General features: G+C 41.3%; 1 protein-coding gene across 2 annotated transcripts; it reads left to right on the top strand.

The window, feature by feature from the left end:
• The first annotated feature begins 3,007 nt into the window (after positions 1 to 3,007).
• Positions 3,008 to 8,143, top strand: LOC109624652 (tripartite motif-containing protein 14). Of its 2 annotated transcripts, none has more exons than XM_020079492.2 (7): positions 3,008 to 3,290; positions 4,143 to 5,092; positions 5,365 to 5,460; positions 5,803 to 6,051; positions 6,159 to 6,181; positions 6,552 to 6,700; positions 7,157 to 8,143. In XM_020079492.2, exons 1-7 carry the CDS (start codon positions 3,062 to 3,064, stop codon positions 7,699 to 7,701), a joined length of 2,241 nt encoding a protein of 746 aa, XP_019935051.2. In that variant the 5' UTR covers positions 3,008 to 3,061; the 3' UTR covers positions 7,702 to 8,143. The 2 variants fall into 2 exon arrangements, with proteins under 2 accessions (XP_019935051.2, XP_019935050.2); XM_020079491.2 differs by having other exon boundaries at positions 3,009 to 3,290; positions 6,546 to 6,700.
• Positions 8,144 to 11,725: the final 3,582 nt, after the last annotated feature.

The raw sequence follows: 11,725 nt of genomic DNA, 5'->3' as shown, positions 1-11,725 counted from the left end.
TTGTAATTATTCTCCACGATCAGCTGCCTCCACGATCGTGATCCACAATCCACACATTACTTGTATGAACCAAGACACCATCTTCTGTTAGTTACTAGTTCCTTATATCACACGAGTCGAAAGCTTCTCCACACGAAACACAAACAGTGATAGTTTTCACTGGTGTTTTAGATCCAGATGGCTTTTAACAGCCATCACTATATGAATGCAGAGGAATTATATATATAAGCAGATAGATAGTAAGCATTTCGGACAATGTGTTCCACCTCTTTCACTCTCTGACTGTTATCCTGCGAGCAGCCAAATTCTGCTCAATGTTACTGGTCAAACTTAAGAACTGAAACCAGAAGGTGTCCTGCCCCAGATGATTGTTCATATTCACATGCATAATTAAAATATAAGTACCTGTATATCTGCCATAATTGTGAATATTGAGATATTCAGAATGAAGCATTGATCAACCTTTTCTGAAGGGTTCATACATTCTATTACATATGGAAAATTCACCAGAACAATCCCGGCTCAAGCTCTACTGTTAAATAAAGTATTCAACCATATAACAGAGTGGTCATCTATGGATGGACTTTGGATCTGTTCAATATCTGATGGAGACCACATTACATGGGTGAAAGGTCCAGGAAAAGCTTGTTTATTGTACTTGAGTTGGAAATGTTTTATGGGCCTGTAATTTCCAAAGGGGGGAAAAAGTAAACTCTCATGAGATGGTAAGGTTTTGGTGACCGGATGTTTTTACTGATCACTGAACAATGTGCAGAGTAATAAAAATACATACGTTACATCACTTAACAACACACAAGACCAACAATTGCTCAAAGTGCATTTGAGGGAAAAAAGCTGAACGTATTAAAGTATTAGAGAGACAGTTTTCTTTATTGTTTGATGAGGGATGTTTTTCTTATGAAAGACTAGTCACTGGCTGTTGTTACATTTGAGATTTAAATAAATATATATAGTTGGTTAGATATGTGAAAATTCCCTTCAAACTTTCATTATTTCTCTCAGGCCCCTTAACTCTGACTTTCTGATTCCAAGTAACATTAAGAGAGTTGATAAAATTGCTGTGAGATTAGGAGATTGACCTTTTACTCAAAAGAGAAGTCACAATAGGCTTTTAATCCAAGTCACATGTTTCAACCAATACAGAGAAAGGAATGTCACAGTGAGGGAATTACAATCATACCACTTTTAACCACTATTGTTTTTATCTGGTGCTTTATGACAAAATGGCAACAATCAGTGTCTGTGTGGTTCAGATGAACCTGTGATCTGGAGATTAAACATCGTTTCATCCTTATTCAAAGCAATCAGTACTGTCAGCCACTTTCAGCACTCAGATCACTGATTAGTTGTGTGTGTGGTTCATTGTCCTCATGGGAGTCGTCTCAGTTCTCCACAGAGTGGGCACGGGGGTTTGTATAATTGCATTTCACTGTTTCTCTATAAGTGAGTGCATTCAAATGTCACAGTGCCTCATTAGCAGGGTTATTGTTGTTCACTGTTGTCCTTTATTTCCCCCGGGAACAATAAAGTATCAATCAATCAATATTGATTTCCTGGAATAAGTTTGTCACCTCTGGATTTATTCTGGATTTGTAAAGTCAGACTCTTGAGGTTAAACTCATGACAGGATGAGGAGAAATGAATGATACAAACACCTGGGTACATTTAGAGGAAGAAGTTGAACTCTGGCTCAGACAATGAATATTCCAGCATGTGTTCACATTCACATAGTCCAAAGAGATTCAATCAGGCAGAATAACAGAAACCATCAGTCGGGATGGACCATGGATGTGTAGGATGCTTTCAGTGACTCACTGAATTAAAATGGTACTAATGATATCTAGAAACTCTTTTTCCACCGGTCAAAAAATCCACTAACACCTGCTAACATCTGTTTTTTGTCTGCAGTTGGAATGGATACAATCAGCATTCACAACCTTGTTAGGAGAAATACTTTTAATTGGCTCCGACAGAAACATGACAATAGTGTGAACACGATACATAAATAAACGAATAAACAAACAAATGTGGAAGTAAATGAAGATATGAATATAGAGATTAATGAATAAATAAATACAATTTTAATTAAAGTACTATTTTTATTTATTTGTTCATTTATCTATTTAAATTATTGTCATGTTTTGTCATTCACAGTTAAGCACAATTCATGGTTCTGCGTCGCAGCTACGCAGCATCCGTCACATAGATGTGTACCCTACCCTGACGTGCACCTCCCCAACAATGTAACTACACATCGAGGCGACGCAGACCACAAGAGCTGTGCTTAATTGAGGCAAAGGAACGAACACAGGCGATGTCTTTCTTTTCGTTGTTGCAGTTCTTTAAGAAAAAGTAATTGCTGTTCAACATCTAGAGAGATGTCAGAGAGTTGTAAATAAGCGAACCAGAAGCCAGAAGACACTCAACACCAACATAGAAACTCTATCGCCACTAGCGATTTGGTGTAATTGACTTAAAGGTCCAGTGTGTAAGATTTAGGTGAAAGGGAACTATTGGCAGAAATGTAATGTAGAATAATCCTCATGAAGTTTTCACTAGTTCATTTCATCTAAATTGTATGAATTGTAGTTTTGTTTACCCCATAGGTCCTTTATATGTAATACTTAATATTTACATCGAGGGGGTCCTCTCTACGGAGGCCACCATGTTTTTTACATTAGTCCAGACTGGACAACCTCAACACCTTTTGAGTTTTTATGAAAGCTGAAGCTACCACAGGTTCTTTTTCATGTTTGTAAGGAGAGAGTGAGGTGAGGGGTGTTCAGCTGCAACATGCAACGTCAACACTAGATATCACTACATTCTACGCACTGAACCTTTAAACACAGCTATGCACGCTGGGTCCACCTGCAGCGTCGCTTCAACTCAGAAACCAGAATCAGCCTTCTCGCTAATAAAAACACTCACACTGTCTCTTTAAGACTTGGACGATGGGCGGAGAGAGCAGGATTCAAACGTGTAGCCCCGCCCCCTCCGTTTCCTGTCGCGGAGACAGGAACCAAACTTCAGTCCAAACAAAATGGGGGCTTCGCTGGACACCCCGACGAGCTGTCCCCTGTGCAACGAGCTGACCCGGGACCCCGTCACCCTTAAGTGCAACCACCGCTTCTGCCGGCGGTGCATCGGGGACCTGTGGAGCGTCACACCGGACGGGCCGTACCATTGTCCGGAGTGGAGGTGTAAGACCGTGTACCCCACTCTGCCGTTCGACCGCAGCCTGGTGTCCTCTCCGAGTCGATGGGCTGCAGGTACGATCTGGAGCCAGGATGTCAGTGAACGTGTGACTGTAACCTCAGCTCGTTCAAACAGCCCCACAGGGAGCTGCCAACAGGCTAATGTTTCACTAGAGCTAGCTCACGTTACTCTGTAGCTACTTCCTGACAAATAGCTGGCTCGATTTCACTTTACACTTAAAGTTACGACATCCATTTTGAGTAAAAGTAGTTTCAGCAAATTGTAATAAAGACAGTGCCCCAGTGACTGATGATGTTATTATTATATGTTATTTTATAGCACATTCATTAATCTCAGTTTGCCTCAAGGGGCTTAACAATCGACATCCTCTTTTCTTAACCCCCAACAAGAGAATTATCAGAGGCGCTAATCTAAAAGTCAGTATGAGGCTGAAGTTTGTGCAAACAGTCAGAGAGACTCAAGGTGTGACTCGTTATTTATGGCTGTATGTTTTCAAGTATGATTTGTGTCCTGGCATCAATCACCATGATGACTTTTAAGACTGTTTCCAGTCTATGTAATTCGATTTTGAGTGTTTATGAATGAAGCATCAGGGTTATTTATTTTGAATTATGTCTCAACCTTAATATTTATAAGTTATTGTCATGCTGAATCTTTAAAATCCATTATAGTTTTAATACGTCGTAACTCTAATGGTTCCACCACTGACACTGACACTGGGACAGTGACCATGTGACCATGTGGAAAATCTCTAAGTCGCAGTTTAGCCTTGCAGATGCTTTTATGCTGCAGGTGAACAAATCGTAGTGTGGCTGTGCTGGTCAATAGCCAGCTTGTTAGAATGTATGTGAAGTATTGTTCCAAATGTGCTGAATCAATGGTCTGTTCTATTTTTTATTTTTTAGCCACATCCAGTAATAATGAGCAGAACAAATCAGACTCGTTGCTGAGGAGGCCCTCGCTCACCAGCAGACTCCTGGGGAAGAGAAAGGCCAGCGCTCCTGCACCAGAGCAACCTGACACCAAGCGATTGACGGTGGAATCTCCCTGTGAGCGCCCCAGTGACACTGAGATGCCCACCGCTTCCATCTCAGACACATCTGGGCGGTCTACTGGTGGGGAGACATCTGAGAAAGAAGTGCACCCAGAACCTACACAGCGTGGGGATGGCCCATCCTGCAGTGACAAGTCTGACAGCAAGGCAGTACCTGCAAGTGATGCGCTACAAGACGCCTCAAAGCAGCAGAGCCAGCGTGAAGCAGAAGTCATCACAGTGGATGAATCTGACAGCTCGGATGAAGTAGATATATGTGATGCACCTCCTCTTACAACCCCCAGAAGAGACACACAAGTGACAGAAAGTCAGGCATCACCAAAGAAACCGGCCTCACCTGCCAACTTGGATTCATTTCCTAGGGTCTCACACCCTGAAAAAGAAAAGTCTCCTGTACCTCACATCAAGCCACCTCTGTTGTTCACCAAAAGTCCGGCTGCTTCAGGATCCTCGAGTAATGTTGGTATCTTTTACACACTGGAGAACAAGTATACCAGCCCTGTGCCCTGCCATTACTGCCCTAGAACTGGGTATCAGTCTGCTGTGAAGACCTGTCTTGTGTGTGGAGCTTCCATGTGTTCAGAGCACCTGCGCCCTCACCTGGAGTCCCCCGTGTTCGAGAATCACACCCTGGTTCCTCCGATGGGGGATATTTCTCCCTGGAGGTGCCAGGAGCATCAGGAGATAAACAGGATCTACTGTCGGCAGTGTGGAGTGTGTGTGTGCACGGTGTGTACAGTCATAGGCTCACACCGCAGCCATGTCTGCATCAGCATCCGGGAGGCAGAGAGAGAGCTCAGGGTGAGTTGTGAATTATAGTTTAGTATTATATGTAATTTATAAATATAAATCTTTTCTGCGATTTATTTTGTAAAAAAAAAAAAGTTTGCACACTCCACACGGATACGTCTTTGAAAGGCTCATATCGACCAATGTAATCAAACGTGATATAGAATTTGGGCGTAATAGATAAGTAATAGATAAGTAGTAGTTGTGTTTCAAGTTGAAGCCTGATCTAAACCAAGCTATAGCAATAATTAATCTTTTTTTTTTCTGTGCACATTTTCCCCAAGGGAAACCTGAAAGAAGAGATCAAACAACTGCAGGACGCCGAACAGCAAGTGGAGAGCAGACTGACTGAACTTACACAGAAGAAAGACACGTTCAGAGTAAGACCACTAACTCTGCAGCTCTCTCTTAATACATAACTGTGCATAACTGCTGTGACAATGTTGTGTCATCTGTCTAAGAATGTCAACACGAGTGACGTGTTGTAAGGACAACACACACACAGGTCCACAAGTCACACAAACACAGAGAATCTGTCAAAACAGTTTTAATTTCACAGGTCACTAACTGATCTGAAACTGAAAAGAGAAAGAATCTGAAGGGACATGTCATTTTAGTTGTTGAAGTCTCATATTTATGTTTTATAGCATCTTAAAATCGTTTATGTGATGACAAATGAGAAAGAACTTTATATGAATCTTGCTTATATTTTGTCTGTCCAGGTGGTTTTAAGTGAGGCACGGGAAGGAGTGCAGCAGCAGTATGGAGCCATCAGAGAGGCCCTGGAGCAGGAGGAGCAATCAGCTCTTCAGTGTGTCATGAAGGAGGAGAGCAGGGTTCTGGGAGGACTAGAGGAGAAACTCAGCCACCTCCGCAGCTGCCTGCTCTCCATCCAGCAGGGCCTCCACACCCTGGAGGAGCTGGCTGATGCCAAGGTAGACAAACGCATTCAGGAGCAGGCCTTCATTATGGTGAGTTGTCTGTTTGCATTGGTTTGTTTCTTTGTAAAATGTCTTTAGAAAATCCAGTTGAAAACTAACCCAAAGAAAATGTCTTTTTGTTCTTCCTCTCATGACAGGAGTACAGCAAAGTAACCCAACTGTAAGTGAGTTTCTACTTTGTAGCATGGAAAGCAACAATTTGTTGAACATCTATAGCTGAATGTATTAACAAGTTTGCATTCTGCATGAAAATGTCTTTAAGTGTTGGGTAACATTGTCCCTGTTACTCTATTTAATGCACAGACCTTGCTTTGTACAGTTTTACTTGCAAAAGAAAAGTTACATTGACGATACTCATGCTATGAAACACTGCAGGCTTTTGTTGTAAATGTGTCATGTGTGTTTTCTATGTGGCCTTTTCCCACAAAATCTTTATCCAACCTTGTTGACTAAATCTTTACCAGAGTGGGCTTGTTTTCACTGTCTATGTGTTTATGTATATTTCAAATATAATTTTCCCCCAGCAACAGTAACATGGGGAGCTGTGTGGAGCAGTCAGAGGATCCAGAAGAAGTCGATCAGGCCCGGCTGAAATGTTTGCAGAGCTGGACTGAGAAGCGTCTGGACATGATCACCCTCACCGTGGGTGGCAAAGACCGAGACCTCTACAGACTGCTCTGTGAGACATGTCCTTAAGGCTCTTTCAGATAGATACATGACAGGCACCGCTACACTTTGAAATCAATATATGCGTCCGCGGTCAAAGTTCAACAATATCGAACTTTGATCACTGTGGGCTGTAATGAACACGCGCATCCAGTAGAAGCAGAGTTGTCAGCCAGATTTGGACTGAGCAATGGAGGAAAACTTGTGTGTGATTGAGTTCCCTCATATATTATTTTAATGAGAAAGAGAAAGGAGGAAACGGCAGCAAGCGGAGCGCAAACTGTTTTCCACGTGAATAGACCTTTATACCAGCACCAGTTTACTTTCCACTAACTGATGAATCACGTCCAATTAAACCAAATGAATAAAAGCATCCTGTCTGCATGAAAGTGCCATATTCACTTACTCAGAAATTTAATCTCAAAGCATATCTAAAAATGTTCCCTTTGTTTTTATTTCCTGTGTACAGATGGCACCATCCCCATCCTGGATGCAGATACAGCTCATTCCAAGTTGCAGCTGTCGAACAACAACAGGAAGGTGACGTACAGCGAGGTACAGCAGTTCTACACGGAGCACGAGGCTCGCTTCAGCTCCTTCCCACAAGTCCTGGCCTCCTGTGCCCTGGAGGGGGGCCGCTGGTACTGGGAAGTGAGCGTGTCTGTGGATGAGGGTCGATGGAAGGTGGGGCTGTGCGAGGGGCAGATAGAGAGGAAGGGCCAGAGGGACAACTCTCGTCTGGGCTTCAACAGCTACTCCTGGTGCATCGCTTGTGACCGGAGGAAGGTAGAAGCTGTGCACAACAAAGTGTCTGTTCCTGTGGACGTGGACACGCTGCAGAGGGTGGGAGTGTTCCTGGACTTTGAGGAGGGTATTTTATCATTCTTTAATGTGACACCAGGGGGCAGTCTAGCATTAATGCATTCCTATAAGCACAGGTTTTCTGATGCTCTTTACCCAGCGTTCTCTGTGTCGAAAACACAGCTGATGATCTGTGATCTGTTCCAGACATAAATACATGTTTATAATCCCAACACTGGCACATCAGTAGATTTACAGAATACTACAAAAACACAGTGCCTTTTTTATATATATATGAGGTAATTTCTTCATTAAAATGTGCCAATTTGGAAAACTCAGGATAATGTCAAACACTGTATGACTTTTACAATAATGTGATTTTTATATAATTTTGATAGTACTGGACCTGTTCACTGTCAATACATTATACATTCCACAACTGTTTTAAATTTGAGATTGTATCTTTTTTACGTGGGAGACAAGTTGACAGTGCTGATTTAAAAAAAACTGACTTGGATAATATTTCCTTTTTTAACATTTCTTAGAATTCAATATTCTTCCTGTTCAAAATGTTTGATACCTCTCTGTTCCTCTTATGAGCCAATCTACAGAAATAAAATGTCACAATCAGAGTAAAACCTTCATTATTTTCTCACCTTGATACTTTGTGGTGTAGTTCCCTCCAGGTGACGGTTGGTGTTCTAACATATTTAATCTCTCACTAAACACCATCTCTGGAACAAACTCGTTATAGCCTCACAGATCATTGCCCTCTTCTCTGAGGCTCATTTATTCTGACGGGGTTCTGTGCTGTTGATGTCATTGGGAGGGATCGAGGTAGTGTTTTTTATGAACTTACACTGGATGATAGGCAACAGCATGTCAGTGGTTGAGGGAGCAGCTGGCAGTGGATACAAAGACTAATTGTTCAAATCTGCAGTATGAAATTAACTATTACAGAAAAGGACTGAAAATAAGTCTTAACTAAACTCGAACACAAGCACTCAGGGGAATAGAGCTTTGTGAAGAGTGTGGTCTAATCACCAACAGTTATTTTATTTCAAGGTTTGATAGATTTTTTTTCCTGCTGGTGGAAATACTTCGCTTCGACATAATTTCAGAGATTTGAATCGACGCAGGTGCACCAGTCAACCATAGCAACAATTTCACACTTACCACCAATGATGGGAAGGTAGTCAGAAACACTCTGCAGGCTTTGCATTACTCCTCCCTCCTCTCTCTTACCCCAGCTGCCACATGAAGGCAGAGTGTAAGACATGTCTGAGAGGAGGAGGAGAAGGGGTTCTTCAGCAGTCAGTATAATTAAACTCTACTCCCCCTGTCCATCGAGTGGTCTCTCAAACTCAGCGAGCCTCTCACAGGGTTTTTCCACACTGGGCTTCCATCAAATGAGACGAGCTGAGGGCTTACAGAGGCAGTATATTGGATAGTTATTAAGGAATAAAACACGTGACGTATTGACACCTCTGGACAGCTTCATTGGCTTCTATGGGGCAATGCTAAATCAAGGGACCAGATCATGATTAGCGATGCTGGAGCCAGGAGCTAGTGCACACTTGCTATATTTGTGTCTCAAAGGAATATGCAAAGAATAGAATCCCTACATCGCCATGTCCATGGTCCGTAGATGTGGCCTCCTCTAAAGCAGCTAAAAGGTGGTGTTCTGAAAAGCAAGCTAGAATGGCATCTCACAATGCCAAAGACAGTTAAAAAAATGTGTATGGGTTCTTCTCTGACCCAAATTCTGTCTTGCACCAAATTTTGGGGAAATTTGTTAAGTTGTTTTTGTGTAATCTTGCTCACAAACATACAAACCAACCAGAGTTGCATACCTCAAAGTCCCTGTATGAAACCGCATCTTAAATCCCTCGATCATTTATTTTATTTTATCTGCATCAAATTGCACACATTTCTAATTATCAGTCCCATTAACATGTCTAAACATGAATTTTTTCATCAAAATCCATCAATTATTTTCAGAGAAATCAACGACATTGCTGAAAGATTTCCTATAAATAAAGTGAAAAAAAATTACTAGATCCGCCCCAAACTTGAATTTTTTCTTTCTTTCTTTCTTTTCTTGTTCATGCCCCAACCCTTTTACAATTTCATGTCAATCATTCAGTTGTTTTTGTGTAATCCGGCTAATTTACATAAATCAACCATCAGACTAGTGGACAAGTGAGAGCATAAAATCTTTGTTTTAGTTAAGGAAATGTCTTCCCTGCAGTCAATTCATTCTGAAGAAGTACAGTAAGTTGGTGAAGGTGAGTCTCATTTGCAGAGCTTCCCCACTCAGCGCTCTCCTTTAGATTTCATGCTTTTTCCTCCCACCACTATCATCAGTGAAGAAAAGTGGAATGGCATGAAATTACAGAGGTCGGAGGTTTTAAAGCAGACACGTTGGCCTCTTAATGTTGTCAAATGTCACTTTTAATCTGTTCTCGCTTCTCTTTGATTTGTCGGGGACCTTATGATAGATCGTTAAGAGCTTAAACTATTCCTATTTCAACTTCAGAGGTCGATGTATAGAGACATTTAATGTGGGTGAGATCACAAAGGCTTTATCTTTTTGTGACATTAGTGGAGACTATGCAGCACAGTTTGATTTAGCTCCTGGGCTGGAAAGAGCCAGCAGCCATGAGAGAGTGCTGGCCATGTCAGCCTTTTACCTCCTGGGTCAAGATCAGTCAAAGCCACTGATTACAGTCACAATAAGTCCATTTACTGCAGCTTGTCAAATATTACATCAGCTGCCTCAATAGCTCCAGTGCCTCTCATGTTACCATTACGTTTGAGTTTATTACCCAGCAGTATTTCCAAAGTGGGTTGCTCTAAAAGACAATCATGGTCTCACAAGCAAAATATTTACATATATATATATATATATATATATATATATATATATATATATGTATATATTTGAAAGAAAAAACAACATATATAAAAAAACTACATATATCAATAACTGATGTACTTTTGGTTTATGTACAAATTGAGCAAGAACACACGTCAATTAAGGCCTCAAGCTTTCCACAAGCTCTTAAAAAGTCTAAAATGTAATAATCTGATTTGAAAAAGTCTTAAATTTGTTAAACTAATATGAAGCAGGCCTTATGCTGTGTTTCATTACATCTCAGAGCTCAGCCCTTGGAATGACGTCACACCAGTTGCACAGGAACAATATTAGCCAGTTAGGATTGTTAGAAAAAACACTGTATAAAAACCCATTACACAGCATTTCACGCAATACTAACACCGTAGTAAAGCATCCACAGACAGAAATTTGACAGTACTATGTGTACCTTTATGACAGAAGTGCTAAAAAATAGTAAAACTACAGCTTTCACTACTGTTGCTATGGAGGGGCCATCTTGGATTTCGAAGTCAGAATTGAAATTCCATCTTGAGGTGATGTTACAGTTGCAAGTTTTAACTCGGATGTCGGAAATTCAAGGTTTATTGTTGCATTCAAACACTTACTCCATTTAGTTATTTCAACTAATCCCACAACATCTGTTACCTGGAATAGTATTAGGTAACAGGATTTATTCGGGTTTACATGCATATGGATGGACAACATCCTCCTCCAGAGAGGACAGAAATCTGCTCACAGTCCACTTTATCAGCTTGTCAACAGGCAAGAGGTGACTACTCATGCATAACAAACATGTTGACTTCCAGTGTCTTCTCTGAGATGTGCAGCAGTTTCCGGCTTGATATCTAACCTTTAAATGTGACACCTGAGTTTTTCCATGAAACCTCTTTTCAAATGAGACTTGAATTAGCATGTTGGAGCAGAATAGAGGTGATGTGTTCTCTGTTGAAGGATGGGGCTGTTGGAAAAAAGCTAACAGTGGTTTTATCTCTCAGAAGAATCTTCTGAGGAGCCAAAGCTGAAGCCTGAAATGTCATTGTTTTCAAAAATGAACAACTACAAGAGTCACAATTGAGGTGATATCTTCTCTCCTGATGCAGCTTACACTTTATGTTCTATGAAACATAACATTAACACACTGCCTATGTGCAAGTAGCAGAGTTCTGCCACTGCCTACACTCACACGCTTTGTGGCTTTACCTTTTGTTGGCATGGCAACAGTCGGTGGGCTCAGGTTAGAGGCAAAGTCTCACGTGTCTCACCCGTCATCTGCCAGACTCGGTCCATGGAAATCTGAGACAGAAACAGTAATGGGCCTATTGTTGAGTGGCATACCCA

Source organism: Paralichthys olivaceus, chromosome 7 (assembly GCF_024713975.1).
Source record: "Paralichthys olivaceus isolate ysfri-2021 chromosome 7, ASM2471397v2, whole genome shotgun sequence".
NCBI lineage: Eukaryota > Metazoa > Chordata > Actinopteri > Pleuronectiformes > Paralichthyidae > Paralichthys > Paralichthys olivaceus.
This window is presented reverse-complemented; position numbering and strand designations above follow the sequence as displayed.